General features: G+C 43.4%; 2 protein-coding genes across 4 annotated transcripts in view; one reads left to right on the top strand and one right to left on the bottom strand.

Moving 5' to 3' along the window:
• Positions 1–19,609, bottom strand: part of LOC112250912 (kinesin-associated protein 3) — a 53,131-nt gene that overhangs the window by 7,086 nt on the left and 26,436 nt on the right. For 2 of the 3 annotated variants that reach the window (XM_024421456.2, XM_024421466.2), the window contains exons 11-17: positions 12,430–12,530; positions 8,623–8,731; positions 8,431–8,543; positions 5,805–5,970; positions 5,059–5,184; positions 4,680–4,778; positions 2,337–2,422 (exon numbers count right to left, since the gene is read on the bottom strand). In XM_024421456.2, coding sequence (XP_024277224.1) covers positions 2,337–2,422; positions 4,680–4,778; positions 5,059–5,184; positions 5,805–5,970; positions 8,431–8,543; positions 8,623–8,731; positions 12,430–12,530 — 800 coding nt within the window. Of the gene's footprint in view, positions 1–2,090; positions 2,194–2,336; positions 2,423–4,679; positions 4,779–5,058; positions 5,185–5,804; positions 5,971–8,430; positions 8,544–8,622; positions 8,732–12,429; positions 12,531–19,609 lie in introns of those variants that run through there. The other variant, XM_042321651.1, reaches the window with a different exon arrangement.
• The window catches only part of LOC112250921 (protein Niban 1), a 78,541-nt gene that overhangs the window by 47,356 nt on the left and 11,576 nt on the right, over positions 1–19,609 (top strand). The gene's annotated exons all lie outside the window — the stretch shown is intronic.

The following is a 19,609-nucleotide window of genomic DNA, read 5'->3' as shown; positions in this document are numbered from 1 at the left end:
GCTCTGCTAAGGTAGCCTGCAGCTCTGAAAACTAATGATTTTGTGTGTGTGTGTGTGTGCGTAGGGTCTGTTTTTTCGCTCACCAACCGCGTCCTGTTACGACACTCTCCAGAGCCTGTCCTGGTCTTTCATGTGGTTCACATCTTAATAGTTCTCACTGATAATTTCAATGAAACACTTCCTCTCCCCCACGACCAGCTCCACAACCCAGCTGTAATCTATAGCTAATTACACTGATCTCAGGCCTGTGACAGATCACACCATGACTGGGACATAACCACACAGGAATAGAATGTACCAGTCCATTCAATCTAAATGTTACAATTAGAGAGATAAGTAATGCATCTTCGCAAGTACATTGTTGATTATGCCGTTATCTGGAGTTTTTCCTGGCTAGAAAACAGTTTTTCCTGGCCTGCATTAAACAGGGATGGATCAGGACAACATAGAAAATCTGGAAAACCAGAATTCTGGCCAGTTTCAGTTAGAAATGAATGGGAGGAAAATGTCAGAAAGACCATACTTATGTTCTAAATAGTAGGCTTCTTGAGTATGCGAAAATATGTTTTATATTATGTGAAATATCTCAAATGTAGCATGCTTTAAATGCCAGGATTACAGTTGGAAGTTCACATACACTTAGGTTGGAGTCATTAAAACTCGTTTTTCAACCACTCCACAAATTTCTTGTTAACAAACTATAGTTTTGGCAAGTCGGTTAGGACATCTACTTTGTGCATGCCAAGTCATTTGTCCAACAATTGTTTACAGACAGATTATTTCACTTATAATGAATTCACTGTAACACATTTCCAGTTGGTTTACATACACTAAGTTGACTGTGCCTTTAAACAGCTTGGGAAATTCCAGAACATTATGTAATGGATTTAGAAGCTTCTGATAGGATAATTGACATAATTTGAGTCAATTGGAGGTGTACCTGTGGATGTATTTCAAGGTGTACCGTCAAACTCAGTGCCTCTTTGCTTGACATCATGGGAAAATCAAAAGAAATCAGCCAAGACCTCTGAAAAAGAATTGCAGACCTCCACAAGTCTGGTTCATCCTTGGGAGCAATTTCCAAACGCCTGAAGGTACCACGTTCATCTGTACAAACAATAGTACACAAGTATAAACACCATGGGACCACGCAGCCATCATACCGCTCAGGAAGGAGACGCGTTCGGTCTCCTAGAGATGAACATACTTTGGTGCGAAAAGTGCAAACCAGAACAGCAGCAAAAGACCATGTGAAGATGCTGGAGGAAACGGGTACAAAAGTATCTATATCCACAGTAAAACGAGTCCCATATCGACATAACCTGAAAGGTCGCTCAGAAAGGAAGAAGCCACTGCTCCAAAACCGCCATAAAAAAGCCAGACTACAGTTTGCAACTGCACATGGGACAAAGATTGTACTTTTTAGAGAAATGTCCTCTGGTCTGATGAAACAAAAATAGAACTGTTTGGCCATAATGACCATTGCTATGTTTTGGAGGAAAAATGGGGAGGCTTGCAAGTCAAAGAACACCAACACCGTGAAGCACGGGGGTGGCAGCATTATGTTGTGGGGGTGATTTGCTGCAGGAGGGACTGGTGCACTTCACAAAATAGATGGCATCATGAGGAAAGGAAAATTATGTGGATATATTGAAGCAACATCTCAAGACATCAGTCAGGAAGTTAAAGCTTGGTCGCAAATGGGTCTTCCAAATGGACAATGACCCCAAGCATACTTCCAAAGTTGTGGCAAAATGGCTTTAGGACAACCAAGTCAAGGTATTAGAGCGGCCATCACAAAGCCCTAACCTCAATCCCATAGAACATTTGTGGGCAGAACTGAAAAGGTGTGTGCGAGAAAGGAGGGCCTACAAACCTGACTCAGTTACACCAGCTCTGTCAGGAGGAATGGGCCAAAATTCATCCAACTTATTGTGGGAAGCTTGTGGAAGGCAACCCAAAATGTTTGATCCAAGTTAAACAATTTAAAGGCAATGCTACCAAATACTAATTCAGCGTATGTAAACTTCTGACCCATTGGGAATATTATGAAATAAATAATTAGTATTAGGATTAATTGTCAGGAATAATGAAAAAATGAGTTTAAATGTATTTGGCTAAGGTGTATGTAAACTTCCGACTTCAACTGTACATACTCATTTCGGCTTTTCATCTGGTAAAAGTCACTGCACACTATTGAGGAAGAGAATTGTCTGTGTTTGACAACAGCTGATAATCAGAATAGGGGAAGTGTTCTACAAAAATTAACAAAATGGCAGGGAACAAGCACAATTGCTTACTGCATACGTTTTAACTAAACAGATATAGATACTTACAGCGATGATGTCCAGTGTGTTGTCACAGACTTTGCGTATCTCTGCGTTCTTGTCGTGCATCAGGTCAATGAGGTAGGCGGGAGCCTCTGGAGAGAGTGAGTCAAGGAGAGGACAACAGAGAAAGGGAGGGATGCATTCTACACTTTCTGGGGGATCATTTTGCTGTTCCTTCTACTCAAACAGATCATTCAATAGTGTCTCTTTAATCAAGATCACAGTTACGGTATTTGAGGGAGAAAGAAACAAGAGAGAGGAAATACTGCTTTTGCTCTTTAATTTATAGGAAGCAAACATGAGACAGTTGCCCTGTGGCCAAACGAGCAACTATTACATTTCCTGTGATGAGAGAGAGATATGGTAAAGCAGAATAACTCGCCCAAGGCAGACCACTTGGTAGAGATCCCTCTGTAATATTCTCCATAAAATGAAAACATCAAATACAGTATTTCTGCAAGCTATTTGTAATTTAATGCCCGTCACCTCAGATCACGCAGACGGGATATAGGGTGATAAATTGTGTTACCATGGTAATCAATAGTAACAACAGGGTAAATAAATAAGGACTACATTGAAAGCCATTAAGGAAGATATTTGAGGGTTATTTGGGCTGTAATTCTGAGGTCTATATCGAGGTAAATGTAGGTATATTGTGGCATATTGAGGTAAACTGGCGTATACTGTAGTAAACGAGGCCATATTGAGGTAAATTGAGATATATTTATCCCAGTTTATCTCAATATACTGTATGTAAAATTACAGTAGATATATTGATGTATCCTGAGGTATATACAGTTGAAGTCAGAAGTTTACATACACCTTAGACAAATACATTTACACTCAGTTTTTCAAAGTTCCTGACATTTAATCCTAGTAAAAATTCTCTCTTAGGTCAGTTAAGATCCTCACTTTATTTTAAGAATGTGTAATGTCAGAATAATAGTAGAGAATTATTTATTTCAGCTTTTATTTCTTTCATTGGGTAGCCTTCCACAAGCTTTCCACAATAAGTTGGGTGAATTTTGGCCCATTCCTCCTGACAGAGCTGGTGTAACTGAGTCAGGTTTGTAGGCATCCTTGCTCGCACACGTTTTTTTCAGTTCTGCCCACAAATGTTCTATGGGATTGAGGTCAGGGCCTTGTGATGTCCACTCCAATACCTTGACTTTGTTGTCCTTAAGCCATTTTGCCACAACTTTGGAAGTATGCTTGGGGTCATTGTCCATTTGGAAGACCCATTTGCGACAAAGCTGATGTCTTGAGATGTTGCTTCAATATATCCACAATAATTTTCCTACCTCATGATGCCATCTATTTTGTGAAGTGCACCAGTCCCTCCTGCAGCAAACCACCCCCACAACATGATGCTGCCACCCCTGTGCTTCACGGTTGGGATGGTGTTCTTTGGCTTGCAAGCCTCCCCGTTTTTCCTCCAAACATAACGATGGTCATTATGGCCAAACAGTTCTATTTTTGTTTCATCAGACCAGAGGTAATTTCTCCAAAAAGTACGATCTTTATCCCCATGTGCAGTTGCAAACTGTAGTCTGGCTTTTTTTATGGTGGTTTTGGAGCAGTGGCTTCTTCCTTGCTGAGCAACATTTCAGGTTATGCCGATATAGGACTCGTTTTACTGTGGATATAGATACTTTTGTACCCGTTTCCTCCAGCATCTTCACAAGGTCCTTTGCTGTTGTTCTGGGATTGATTTGCACTTTTCGCACCAAAGTACGTTTATCTCTAGGAGACAGAACGTCTCCTTCCTGAGTGGTATGACGGCTGCATGGTCCCATGGTGTTAATACTTGTGTACTATTGTTTGTACAGATGAACGTGATAACTTCAGGCGTTTGAAAATTGTTCCCAATGATGAACCAGACTTGTGCAGGTCTGCAATCTTTTTTCTGAGGTCTTGGCTGATTTCTTTTGATTTTCCCATGATGTCAAACAAAGAGGCACTGAGTTTGAAGGTAGGCCTTGAAATACATCCACAGGTACACCTCCAATTGACTCAAATTATGTCAATTATCCTATCAGAAGTTTCTAAAGCCATGACATAATTTTCTGGAATTTTCCAAGCTGTTTAAAGACACCGTCAACTTGGTGTATGTCAACTTCTGACCCACTGAAATTGTGATACAATTAATTATAAGTGAAATAATCTGTCTATAAACAATTGTTGGAAAAATTACTAGTGTCATGCACAAAGTAAATGTCCTAACTGAAATGCCAAAACTATAGTTTGTTAACAAGAAACTTTTGGAGTGGTTGAAAAACGAGTTTTAATGACTACAACCTAAGTGTATGTAAACTGTATTGAGGTTTACGGTTGTAAGAGGGAGGATACGTGTGTCCTTAATGATGACATCCCTGGTGGCTTGGTGGAACACCATCTGGTAGAACACATAGACGATCTGACACACAAACTCATCGTCCTCCTGTTGGGCTACAGGCAGAGAGAGGTGAAAAAACTGACACACAAACTCATCATCATCCTGTTGGGCTCACGTCCACAGAAAGACTGTATGTCCATACAATCCCTCAACCAGCAAGCTAATACAAGTCGATGTACTGTATATATTGTATCATACATTTCTCTCCATTTCTTCATTACTACTCATATTGTAGCTCACATAGCATGTCAGTTTGATCATAACTTGCAGGCATTTTAGTAGGATAACCCCTCCTTCTAGCATGTGCAGGCCTGGGTCCTATCTACTACCTACAGTTGAGCAGCTCGATGAGGGCAGAGATGATGCCAGACTTGGCCATCATGGCAGCACAGGAGTCGTCCATGGACACCGTCCCTATCATGATTACCACCTCTAGGATCAGGTCATCCTCTGCCGAGCCTGGTGGGGGTGGGGGGCAGAGGTCAGGGGTCACAGAGATCAAAGCTGAGAAGGGAAAAGTCAGTGTGTGATATCACTGTGTGTGTGTAAGATCGCTGACATCATTCAATGATGTAGGATCAGTCAGTGATACTGATAGAGTGATGAAGGTTATGGGTTAGGGATTGGAGAAAGCCATGGGATAGAATTATTTCAAATTGAAAACATGTGGAATGGCCGTACAGTATTTGCTTGTCTCAAGATCTTCAGGCTGAATGCACCTGTAAGTTTTAGCACCAGTCCTCCTTCCCCCCTTTCTCACTCTCCCTCCCTCACCACCTGGTTTGAGGCGGTCTTTGAGGCCTACCTGGTTTGAGGCAGTCTTTGAGACCTACCTGGTTTGAGGAGGTCTTTTTTTTAAAACCTTTAACTAGGCAAGTCAGTTAAGAACAAATTCTTATTTTCAATGACCGCCTAGGAACAGTGAGTTAACTGCCTTGTACAGGGACAGAATAACATATTTTTACCTTGTCAGCTCGGGGATTCGATCTTGCAACCTTTCGGTTACTAGTCCAACGCTCTAACCACTAGGCTACCTGCCGCACCACAAACGCCCCCTTTGAGGCGGTTTCTGAGCCTACCTGGTTTGAGGTGGTCTTTGAGGAAGGGCACCAGGTTGTACTCCTTCAGCACCAGTTCCCAGTCCAGGTCAGGGATGGTGAGGTTAGCCAAGGTCCCCAGACACTCAATCACATACTCTTCCCTCTCCTGCACTCCCGTCTGAGCAGCCAAGTCACCTACGTAGTCCTGAGGGGGGATCAGAGGGAGGTCAGTTACCATAGAGACAGAGGTCAGGGGTTCCCAAACATTTTTGGCCCACGACCCCATTTTGATATAAAATTCTCACGACCCCAACAAAAATGAAAAATGATGGAATTAACAGCCAATGTTTACTTTAAAAATAATAATAATTGGGGCTATGACAGTAAATTGCAAATTAGTCTGACTTCCTTTATCTTATCTCACCATCACACATTCACTGTGGGAATGATTAAAGTGCAACAGTCAAGTATGGCCTTTTACCGCGATTTAAGGGCGCTCTCTGGTTGAAACGTAACTTTTAGATTTGAATCATTTTCATTTAGATTTTTAACCTCTTGAAGATAGGGGGCACTATTTTTATGTTCAGAAAAATAACGTTCCCAAAGTAAACGGCCTATTTCTCAGGACCAGATGCTAGAATATGCATATAATTGACAGATTAGGATAGAAAACACTATAAAGTTTCCAAAAATGTCAAAATATTGTCTGTGAGTATAACAGAACTGATATTGCAGGCAAAACCTTCAGAAAAATCAAAACCAGGAAGTGGCTTCTATTTTGAAAATGCCATGTTCCATAGCCTCCCATTGCTCCATTTAAAGGGATATCAACCAGATTCCTTTTCCCATCGCTTCCTCAAGGTGTCAACAGTCTTCAGACATAGTCTCAGGCTTTTATTTTGAAAAACGAGCCAGAACAATAACATCGCGTCAAGTGGTCACATGAGTTTTGCTCACGCAACAGAATTTGGACAGTTATTGTTATTCCCTCTCCTACTGTGAAAGACATTTGCGGTTGATATATTATCGATTATATATTTTAAAAACAACCTGAGGATTGATTACAAAAAAACGTTTGACATGTTTCTGTGGACATTACGGATATTATTTGGAATTTGTCTGCATTGTCGTGACCGCTCCTTCCTGTGAATTTCTGAACATAATGCGCCAAACAAACGGAGGTATTTTGGATATAAAAATAATCTTTATGGAACAATATGAACATTTGTTGTGTAACTGGGAGTCTCGTGAGTGAAAACATCCGAAGATCATCAAAGGTGAACGATTAATTTGATTGCTTTTCTGATTTTCGTGACCAAGCTACCTGATGCTAAGTGTACTTAATGTTTTGTCATGTGATCGATAAACTTACACAAACGCTTGGATTGCTTTCGCTGTAAAGCATAATTTCAAAATCTGAGACGACAGGTGGATTAACAAAAGGCTAAACTGTGTTTTGCAATATTGCACTTGTGATTTCATGAATATGAATATTTTTAGTAATATTATTTGACTGAGGCGCTATGCTATTCAGCGGTTGCTGATGACAATTATCCTGCTTAAGGGATGGGTAGCGTCAAGAAGTTAAGGTCAACTGCACAATGATTGAGAGACCAAGAGTATTTTTTTTGCCAGGATTTTTGAAATTCTTCCACGACCCCATTTTCATATCAGGTGACCCTGTATGGGGTAGATGGAGCCTAGCTATGGATTCAGCTACTAGTATAAGAACAAGCATAGATATGGAGTCAGTAATCTACAAAACCCAGAACTAAAATCTTGCGTAATTGCTTCCGATGCTCAATTAAGTTCTGGGAGGAGACTAACGCAAATTCTTCACCCAGAGGGAAACTCTCTGAAAGTTCCAAGCAGGGCCAAATGTCCCTTCCCCTTCCAAAATTTGAAAGATCGTGATTTGCAAAATTGTGATTTATCCAAATGGTCAGTGACAAAAAAATCTGCGTACCGGAACAAAGTTATTTGTTAGTCTTACATCCCACAGTCTGTTGACAGTCTCTATTACCATATTACATGCATCTGTCCATGAGAGATTATGGATTCAGTGATACTATTATAAGAACACAGATCATGTTAGCCTGTCTAGCCTTACCTGCCTATATCAGGGATGGAAGCTACAAAAAAAACTGAACGCCTCACGGGCGGCAGCAGTGGCTCATGGGTCTGCATATCCATACCCACACAAATGCAGTCAGAGCCGGCCCTAGCCTTTTGCCCCCCAGCCCCTTTCCACCCTACCTTGCGAGCAAGACATTTTAGTGGCCCTCCTCTTGACAGCAGAGAGAACAAATGTAATTTCGTGCTATTTTACACATTTTGCCATGGGACGTAGAGAAAATGTTGCAATGTCATAACTCATTTTCATGCAATTCTACTCATTTTTCAATGGGGTGGGGAGAAATGTTTGCAGATTTTAGTGATAATTAAGTGTCTGTTTGTGACTTAAGAGAAACTGCTGAAGCAATAACCCATTTTGAAAATGGCACATTGTGTATTCTACTATTCTAACTCGCAAGAGTAAGAACCACGACTGAGTTCCAAAAATATATATATTATGATCCGCAGGCCTACAAAAGGAGGGCCCTATACTGAGCATGATTAAGCTCATCAATGTTAAAGACTGAGTGTGAGTTAGTTTAGTACGCACTATGAAGAGGTTCTTGGTGGGTCCGTCGTGTTGAGACACGTTCCTGATCATCTTCATGGTCAGAACATCCTTTAGCTTCAGACCCCTCTTCATCAGCATCTTCAGACCATTACCTAGGGACGTAAAAACAGGATTAGAAGTGTGTGTGTGTGTGTGTGTGTGTGTGTGTGTGTGTGTGTGTGTGTGTTTTACCTTCACAGATGACCTGTGCATTCCTCTTGTTGGCAGCCAGGTTGATGCAGAAGGAGATGAGCTCAGGGTCCATGGGGCTCTCACCACAATCAAACAGCATCTTCATCAACTGTCAAGCAATCAAATAATACATAAATCAATCAATTCATCAATACCAATTCATCATCAATCATTATAGCTGGCCAGAAGTCAGTCAGTGTGTTATGGGTGTCTCTGTTCCCAAACCTTTCTCTCTATTTGAGGATGGATGCATGCTTGGTGACATCATTGGCTGAATGACATCACCATGTTGATGACACTGGTCTACATATCGTCCATACAGTCATTTAGTGGGTCGCCATGGTGACACACTGGGTTAACCGCAGAGTACGGAAACAGAAAGGCCTTTTCTGAAGTGAGCACATAAGTAGAGGGTATAGGTACAGTCATTTCTGTCTAATCAGGTCTGTGCCAAGACCCTGCAGGGGACTACTGAGAGGGCTTGCAAACAGATGGAGGAGAGAGGTGGACATAGGGAGATGGAAAGAGGACATTCCATGCCTGCTTGCAATTTGTCCATTCCTACACAATCCAAAGGCCTCTGATTCATATAGAGCATCCTACAGTCTCCTTCAATTACGTCAAAAGACAGTAAGCTTCAGGTCCTTAGTGATGATGATGGTGGATGTGTGTGTATTTGTACATGTGTGGAGGGGGCGGTGAGGGGGGAGACATGATGAGTGGAGCAGAAGAGGGGGCTAGGCCACCAGTTAACACCCTGGAAGTCAACTACAGAGAGAGGTGCAGGTCCACAAAGGAGTTGCTCCCAGCCCTTGTCCTCTGCTCCCCCTCTTTCCCTGCCCAGTCTCCCAGCACTCCTGCTCTGATTTAACATTAAACAGGAAAGGCTTTAAGCAGGGGCACTGCAGGTCCGCTCCCTGTGAGGAGTCAGTAGTGTGCAATCCTACTAACACACACACACACACACACACACACACACACACACACACACACACACACACACACACACACACACACACACACACACACATCTCGCATCAGGTATCACATACCAGGGGCCCTGGACCCCAAATCAGCCCCGTCTAGACTGTCTGGCACCTGCCTCTGCTTATTTACCACAGCATAGCCAGAGGAGGCTTAGCGCCACACTACACAGCAGAACCTCCATCACTCCCCTCCAGCCTCCACTCCTTCCTTCCCTTCCCCCCTAACCCTGCACAGCCCTTCCTCTCCCTCATAACCCCATGTCCGGCCTCTCCCTCCCAGCCCGGAACTGACCCCACCAGAAGTGGAAAGGATTGGGTCAGGTCTTGCCCCAGGCCCAGGGGAAGAGGTAGAGAGGTGAAGGGCAGAAAGTAAAGGAGTAGGGGAGGCAGAGAGGAAAAGGTTGAGCTGGCCAAAGGGCAGGGGCAGAGAGGAAAAGGTTGAGCTGGCCAAAGGGCAGGGGCAGAGAGGAAAAGGTTGAGCTGGCCAAAGGGCAGAGGCAGAGCAGAGGTAGCCTGATGAGGAAGCGTGTCCAGTGGGAAATAGGGAGGGAGGATAGAGAGGAGATTGGCTCCAGGTAGGATGGGCGATATGTCCAAATTAATCATCATATTTTCCACATTGGACGGTATGACAGTATTTGAAGGTATTTTATGTTTCTGAATAATAAAAGTTCTAAATGTGCTTTGAGTAGTGCATGACCCTAGGGTGGCAACGCATACATTATAAGTGATTTTGAAGGGGCTTTCTCCATTATAATTGTTGCAGTGTTCAATCCAACTTCAAACAAAAAATGATTATCAGTATTTTCATACATTTCTGCATTTCCTGCAATTTTGTTATCATTTCCACACAGTGACCTGCAGGGCTGCATGATATGGGCAAAATTCTATAGATGGAATATAGTGGGCAGCACCTTGAATATATTGATGTTTGACATGACAGCAAATGAATAAGCCAGGAAATAATTATTGGGTAGGACCCAAAAGTGCTAGTCAGTGTTTCTAGGTGACCCTTAATTAGTAGTGACATGTATTCTTACCTCACGTAGCTAGCAAACATTAAAGACAGTACAGTATGAAGATAGGCAGAAACGGCTTCTCCAATAGAAATCCCTGATCACACTAGTAGGCGATGTCATGGTGACGTTGGCTAGCTAAGCTCATGCACAAAAATACGTCATTGGGTTTAATATTCGCCTCGCGGCAAACTGCGAATGTGCAGACCGTCAAATCAAAGGCTTTCCTTAGATATTTGTTTTGAACAAAAATGAAAACGTGTCAGTTTGTCACATTCACGAGGCTAGAGTAATAACATGTTCAACTACTTAAGACTTTGCTCGAATCTAGGTTCAGATGTTTTTTTAACGAACTACTAAGGAAGAATGTCACTTCTCTCATTGGCTTTCCAAACCGCAAACCCCGGTCTGATCTACTTTGTCTATTTCGCACGCGTTCTCGCAATGATGCGCCTCTGCGTTTAGAAACTCTGTGCTAACACATTCATGCTTCGCCTATTCCTCTGATTCAGAATATACCGTTGCATAAACATGCTTACCTAGGCCTACACCAGCACTGGTACCACGGTTACGTTTGCTCTGATTATTAGTACATTTAGCAAGCTAGCTAGCCATCTAACTAGCGATTAGCATTAGCGGCTAACAATATTTATTTTAGTCATAGCTTTGCTAAGAAAAGACAAACTAGCAGACAGTAAGATACACAAACTAATAGTGTCATTATATAATGCTTGGGGAAAGCAGCATGTCACCAATATCTTGTTGCATCTATCTGACCATGCAGACTGCAGAGCGAACAACAAGAAAGTGCTTGGATGACAGGGGGGCAGGGCTTGGTGTGGGAAGTGGCATGCAACAGGAGGGAGAAAAACAACTCAAGTAGAAAACGGAGTAAACAAAAAAATGTGTTTACATTACACGTGTCAAAGTTGGGTATCATATTTAACAAACCAAACACTGATATACCATTATAGAAGGTAAAAGTAAAAATCCAAACCGTACATCAATACCCATATATAGTAAAATACTGTAAACTGCCCAGCGCTAGCAAAAGGACCATCCTTAGAGACAGAGAAAGAGCAAGAGAAGGAGAGAGAGGCCCTGGGGTCAAAGGCCACTTTCCAGTCATGCTGTTACCCAACATTCCCTCTGACCCCGCAGGGCAGATCTACTGGCGACATGACCCACTAAACAAACAACCCTGTTTATGAGCATCTGGCCCCCATTTACACCCAATCTCACAAGACAAACAAAATAAGCATTTAACTAATCTATCAATGATGAAAGACAGATGCAATCAGACTTAACTCAATCAATATGACATCTCAGTTTCATCCCGACATCACTAACATCATGTACACTTAAAATCTAGATATTCCCTATTAGTGCATTCTACGTACACCAAAAAGGCCTATACTATAGAAAAGATGGAGATAAAGTCCTTTTTCACTGAGGGCTGGTTAGATGAAGGATGCAAGGCTTTCTCCAGCGTTCCAATAAGTGGAAAGACATTTTAAAAAACGTGGACCTGTCATCAATGAGAGTGAAGGCTGAGCAGCCGTCCTTTGGCGATTTGGGTGCAAATGTAGCATGCCTCCCCCATCTCAATTCCTCTCGCTCTCTCTCCATTCCTACCACTCCACCCATTCCTGCCGCTCTCTATTCCTTCCGCTCTCTCCATTTCTCCCACCCTCTCCATCCCTCCCTCTTTCCATCCTTCCCTCGCTACACCCCTTTTTCTCATGCATAATTCCAAGGCTGTTAGCCTCAATGCTAATGCTAGAGTATACACTACCCAGTCTTACCTGTGGTATGCAGTCCGTGTAGGCAAACATGGACTTGAATCTGTCGTCCACACTGATGTGGTACAGAATGCACACACACAGCTGTCTCTGGCTCTCGTCAGCTGAAACATAAACAGAGAGAAGAGAAGCACAGAGAGGGATAAATGGATGAATGAATGAGGAGCTGTACTTACTTTCTGCTTCATGGAGATTCAAATGTCCAAAAGTCTTGGACGAGGCTAGTGCACAACATACAGTCCATTACAATACAGCTTAAATAACATAGTTAACCACCTCTCTAGGAGGATATGGTTTAGGAGAAAATCTAGTCATTTAAAGACAATGCACACATTTTCTTATTACAGGTTTATAAGAGGTTATTTTACAGTAGTCTAAAGAACATGGCTCTGACTATGATTCAGTGCTAATCTGTCAGGGAGCTCTCTGAGTGTTTATGAGTTTGACCCAAACCACTGCAGGGTGACTGCAGGACGCTCCAGATGCAGCTCACCAACATCATGGGGTTAGGTGTTTGAGGGCCTAGGACCTTGTTTCATGAACACTAGTTTCTAGAGGGAGAGTGACTGCAGTGACCGACCACACTGGGTAAGAACTAGGTTGATGAAGGACCACAGATCTGACAGACCAGACCGACCCAGTCCAGTTCGAACTAGTCCCAACCTAACCAGTGGTCAGTGACCATGCAGGGCAAGCAGCTTTATCACATACAGTAGCAGCCTACTGGTACCAGATGTGCTCACCGAACCCCTGGAAACAAGAGAAAATAAACGTCTTGGAGGTTTAATTGGGAAAACAGGAGGAAGCATCAATTTTACTGCCTTTAATAAGTTAAAGGTACACTGCTCAGGCCCTTGCAGTGCTGTGATTGGCCCACACGTGCTTCTCATTAGTGGAGCCCTCAACCTATACCTTAACACATACGCTCACACACTTGTTGCCTCACATGAGCTCTCTCTCTCCCCCCCGCCTGACCTGGAAAAGTCCCTCACTACACCGGTAGGAACATGGAGGATCCTTTATGGGGAAGGAGAGAGACCCCATTAAATGTTCTAAACACCACTAGAACCCCACTGAAAAAAAGATCGGAGAGCCGTTAACAATTAACTTGAGTGTTCTGGGGCAGTTCGTGAAAGAGCTAAACTCCTATTACACCCTGCTCTGATTTAAAACCACCCAACCTTCATAAAATCATACCACCATGCATTAGTGGCGCCTGAGGCAGTTCTGTGGACAGTATACTATTCTGTTAGTGCAATTTACTGAGTAAATAAGAGTACTGGTTCAGTCTTCAAAGAGAAAACCCATAACGCACATCAAATGGCTTCTAAGAAAAGGTCCATTGTGAAATTGTCCAAATGAAATGATTCTGGAGTAAATTGTGAGTTAAACGTGGTACTCTCTGGAGATAAGAGGGAAATCTCTGGACAGTACTTCTACACAGAAAACAGGACAGAGCCAATAGGATGATTAAGAGGACTTCAATTCTGCACAGCTTGAAAACCACACTGACACACATAATGAGAAAAGATTCTTTAAGTTTAAACTGCCATTTGGGGGGGGCGATCCGTGAGAGAAAGATTTTTTTTTTTACTTCCAGTGAACTCACTATGCAGCTGCACTGCTGCCAGCAATGGTTTGGGTCTCATGGTGCATCCCTTTCAGATGGTTAAGCATAACACCTTCACTGTACCTCAATTCCACCTCGCAAAGTTTGCACGTCCTTTACACCCCTAACACATACTGTGAAACTGTAGCCCAACGTTTAAGAGAAATTGGAGAGAGCGAATCATACAAGCGAACACACCGGAACACGCTCTAAATGATATCAAGTTTTATTAGTCACATGCGCCGAATACAACAGGTAGACCTTACAGCCAAATGCTTACTTACGAGCCCCTAACCAACAGTGCATTTTCAGATAAGAACAAGAGATAAAAGTAACAAATGATTAAAGAGCAGCAGTAAAAAATAACAATATATAAAAGGGGGTGCCGGTACAGGGTCAATATTCGGGGGCACCGGTTAGTTGAGGTAGTATGTACATGTAGGTAGAGTTGTTAAAGTAACTATGCATAGATGACAACAGAGAGTGGCAGTGGTGTGGAGGGGGGAAGCAATACAAATAGTCTCGATAGCCATTTGGCTAGATGTTCAGGAGTCTTATGGCTGGGGGCTAGAAGCCTCTTGGACCTAGACTTGGCGCTCCGGTACCGCTTGCCATGTGGTAGCAGAGAGAACAGAATATGACCAGGGTGGCTGGAGTCATTGACAATTTTTAGGGCCTTCCTCTGACACCGCCTGGTATATAGGTCCTGGATTGCAGGTAGCTTGGCCCCAGTGACGTACTGGGCCGTTTGCACTATCCTCTGAGGCGCCTTGTGGTCGGAGGCCGAGCATTTGCCATACCAGGCAGTGATGCAACTAGTCAGGATGCTCTCGATGGTGCAGCTGTAGAACCTTTTGAGGATCTGAGGACCCATGCCAAATCTTTTCAATCTCCTGAGGGGGAATAGGTTTTGTCGTGCCCTCTTCACGACTGTCTTGGTGTGCTTGGACCACGTTAGTTTGCTGGTGATGTGGACACCAAGGAACTAGAAGCTCTCAACCTGCTCCACTGCAGCCCTGTCGATGAGAATGGGGGCATGCTCGGTCCTCTTTTTCCTGTAGTCCACAATCATCTTCTTTGTCTTGATCGCATTGAGGGAGAGGTTGTTGTGCAGGCACCACACAGCCAGGTCTCTGACCTCCTCCCTATAGGGTGTCTCGTCGTTGTCGGTGATCAGGCCTACAACTGTTGTGTCATTGGAAAACTTAATGATGGTGTTATAGTCGTGCCTGGCCATGCAGTCATGAGTGAACAGGGAGTACAGGAGGGGGCTGAGAACGCACCCCTGAGGGGCCCCTATGTTGAGGATCAGCGTGGCGGATGTGTTGTTACCTACCCTTACCACCTGGGAGCGGCCCGTCCAGGATCCAGTTGCAGAGGGAGGTGTTTAGTCCCAGGGTCCTTAGCTTATTGATGAGCTTTGAGGACACTATTGTGTTGAACGCTGAGCTGTAGTCAATGATACGTACACTCCCCTAAGTACGTATACGGACAAGGGTTGCAAAACTACCAAAACTTTACAGGAACTTTCAGTAATTTTGGTAATCAACAGGTAATATATGGTAATGTATACTTGATTAACTTAAAAAGTGTATTAATATACAGTGCCTTCGGGAAAGTATTCAGACACCTGGACTTTTTCCAGATTTCGTTACATTACAGCCTTACTCCTACAATTGGTTTAAAAATATATATATTCTCAGCAATCTAATGACAAAGCAGAAAGTTTATTTTAGCAAATTTGTTAAAAATAGAAAACAGTAATAAATTATTTACAAGTATTCAGACCATTTGCTATGAGACACGAAATCGAGCTCAGGTGCATCCTGTTTCCATTGATCATCCATTGATGTTTCTTAAACTTGACTGGAGTCCACCTGTGGTAAATTCAATTGATTGTACATGATTTGGAAAGGCACACACCTGTCTATATAAGGTCCCACAGTTGACAGTGCATGTCAGAGCAAAATCCGAGCCATGAGGTTGAAGGAATTGTCTGTAGAGCTCCAAGATAGGATTGTGTAAAGGCACAGATCTGGGGAAGGGTACCAAAAACTTTCTGCTGCATCGAAGGTCCCCAAGAACACAGTGGCCACCATCATTCTTAAAATGGAAGAAGTTAGAAACCACCAAGACTCTTCCTAGAGTTGGCCGCCCAGCCAAACTGTGCAATGGTAGGTGACCAAGAACCCAATGGTCACTCTGATAGAGCTCTAGAGTTCCTCTGTAGAGATGGGAGAACCTTCCAGAAGCACAACCATCTCTGCACCACTCCACTAATCAGGCCTTTATGGTAGCGAGACGGAAGCCCCTCAGTAAAAGGCACATGACATCTCACTTGGAGTTTGCCAAAAGGCACCTAAAGACTCTCAGACCATGAGAAATAAGATTTCTCTGGTCTGATGAAACCAAGATTGAACTATTTGGACTGAATGCCAAGCATCACATCTGGAAGAAACCTGGCACCATAGGTGAAGCATGGTGTGAGCAGCATCACGCTGTGGGGATGTTTTTCAGCGGCAGGGACTTGGAGACTAGTCAGGATCGAGGCAAAGACAAACGGAGCAAAGTACAGCGATATCCTTGATGAAAACCTGCTCCAGAGCGCTCAGGACTGGGGCAAAAGTTCACTTTCCAACAGAACAATGACCCTAAGCACACAGCCAAGACAACGCAGGAGTTTCTTCGGGACAAGTCCCTGAATGTCCTTGAGTGGCACAGCCAGAGCCCGGACTTAAACCCGATCAAATGTCTCTGGAGACCTTAAAAATAGCTATGCAGCAACGCTCCCCACCCAACTTGACAGAGCTTGAGAGGATCTGCAGAGAGGAATGGGAGAAACTCCCCAAAAACAGGTGTGCCAAGCTTGTAGCGTCATACCCAAGAAGGCTCGAGGCTGTAATCGCTGCCAAAGGTGCTTCAACAAAGTACTGAGTAAAGGGTCTGAATCAAATCAAATTGTATTTGTCACTGTTACGGATACAGTTATCCTGTGTGTGTATCCTGTGTGTGTGTTTCTTTTCTCTCCTTCTCCCCTCACAGGTGAAAATCATCACTCCCCAATCAGACAACAATCAATCATCAATCAAAAGACACACCTCCTCCTATTTCCTACCCTATCACAGTTCCTTCCCCATGGTTTAAAAACCCCATCATTTGTTTGCTCTAGAGCTCAATCTCTCTGTAAATGCCATGTCTGTAGGTCTCTGTGTTTCACTCTCGCTTTGTGTCTTAACCTCTCTTTTGTTTGAGCACCTCCATAGCACTTTGTCATCCCCTGTGAGTATTGTTTTGGTTATGGTGTTTGTTTGTTGCTGGTGGGAAAAGGGAGAAACAAGATAAGTCGCCCATGGGCATACACTACCCGTAGGTAAACTTTGTTAAATACACTAGTTAGAACTGGGCGGACCACCCACTGTATTTTTTTGGTTAGTTAGTTAGCTGTTGTTAAAGTAGGCTAGTCTAGCTTAGGGGTGTTTTTGTATATTTATTGTTTCATTCCTTGGGTCCAGCTCAGCCCCTTTTCCTGCTGCCCCCCCCCATTACCGTGTGTTTATAAATAAACCTGGAGTTTGACGGTAGATTTCTGTTGTCGTGGTTATTTCGTTCACACTTTTACTTTGTCACAATAATCATTTGCATGAGATATGTTACGGGTCTCATTACCATCCCCCCCTAGACTGTCGGGCCAAAAGGGATTCGTAACAGTCACATGCACCAAATATCGTGAAATGAATACTTACAGGTCCTTAACCAACAATCCAGTTCAAGAAAGAGTTTAAAAAAGATTTACTAAAAAATGTAAAAAACAAAAAGTCGTGGGTGAACAGGGAGTACAGGATGGGACTAAGCATGCACCCCTGAGGGGCCCCAGTGTTGAGGATCAGCGTGGCAGATGTGTTGTTCCCTACCCTTACCACCTGGGGGCGAACCGTCAGGATGTCCAGGATCCAGTTGCAGAGGGAGGTGTTTAGTACCAGGGTCCTTTGTGGGTACTATGGTGTTGAACGCTGAGCTGTAGTCAATGAACAGAATTCTCACACAGGTGTTCCTTTTGTCCAAGTGGGAAAGAGCATGTGATTGAGTGTGATTGAGATTGCGTCATCTGTGGCTCGGTTGGGGCGGTATGTGAATTCGAGTGGGTCTAGGGTTTTCGGCATGATGGTGTTGATGTGAGCCATGACCAGCCTTTCAAAGCACTTCATGGCTCACTTATGTAAATGTTACATTCAGTTTTTTTTATTTGCAAACATTTCTAAAAACCTTTTTTGCTTTGTCATTATGGGGTATTGTGTGTAGATTGATGGGAAAAAAATGATTTAATCCATTTCAGAATAAGGTTAAGGTAACACAATGTTGAACAAGTCAAGGGCTCTGAATACTTTCCGAATGCACTGTATAGTAAGGATGTGCACCTTTCCCTTTCAAGTCGATTCTATATGCATCTAGATACACAGGCTCCGATACGATACAGGAAGATACGGTTTAGTTCGGTACGATTCGGTTTGATTAGAGAATGAATTGATGCGATTCGGCTTGATGCGATAAACTAACATTTGTTGCATAAACACATTCATTTTTCCAAACGAAATTACTACAACTACCTCTTTCGTCCATCTGGTCTGGACCCTTCGTCGACACGGCGCCCCGCCGTACCACAACAACTGGTCCACCGACTTAACGCTCTCAACCGGCCTTCGCCGGCCGTCAGAGCAGACACTTCTACTTACCCCGGCCTGCTAACTGTAAACGCTGTGTCTCCAGTGTGCTAGCATAGTAACGAATACCCGCAGCTTCCCTGTTCACTGGACTACATAGCTGATGCCTGCTGAACTGTTCATTAATCACGGTACTCCATTTTGTTTATTTTTTGTATATCTGTCAGCCGCAACTCAGGCCCTGTATGTAGTTAACCCGACCCTCTCTGCCCATTCATCACCATTTTACCTGTTGTCTTCGCTGATTAGCTGTTGTTGTCTTACCCATTGTTGCCTTAGCTAGCTCTCCCAATCAACACCTGTAATTGCTTTATGGCTCTCTCAAATGTCAATATGCCTTGCACACTGTTGTTTGGGATAGTTATTATTGTCTTAGTTTACTGCGGAGCCCCAAGTAACACTCAACATGCCTCAGATACCTCCTTTGTCCCACACGTGATGACCTCACCCAGCATGAAAATAAAGGAGAGCCTCACACTCTAGGAGCTCAGATGCAAAAATGTAATATCCAACGTTTCGACAGCCAAGCTGTCTTCATCAGGGTATAATACTCACCCAGCATAGGTTAACCCAGGCCCTGCTTGTCCCCAGGCACTCTCATTTGTTGACTTCTGTAACCGAAAAAGCCTTGGTTTCATGCATGTTAACATCAGAAGCCTCCTCCCCAAGTTTGTTTTACTCACTGCTTTAGCACACTCCGCCAACCCTGATGTCCTTGACATGTCTGAATCCTGGCGAAGGAAGGGCCACCAACAATTCCGAGATTTCCATCCCCAACTACAACATTTTCCATCAAGATAGAACTGCCAAAGGGGGAGGAGTTAGCCTGCAAAGTTCTGTCATACTTTCCAGGTCT

Source organism: Oncorhynchus tshawytscha, linkage group LG01 (genome assembly GCF_018296145.1).
Source record: "Oncorhynchus tshawytscha isolate Ot180627B linkage group LG01, Otsh_v2.0, whole genome shotgun sequence".
NCBI classification, from domain to species: domain Eukaryota; kingdom Metazoa; phylum Chordata; class Actinopteri; order Salmoniformes; family Salmonidae; genus Oncorhynchus; species Oncorhynchus tshawytscha.
The sequence above is the reverse complement of the archived record's forward strand: the minus strand, read 5'-3'. Positions and strand labels throughout refer to the sequence as shown.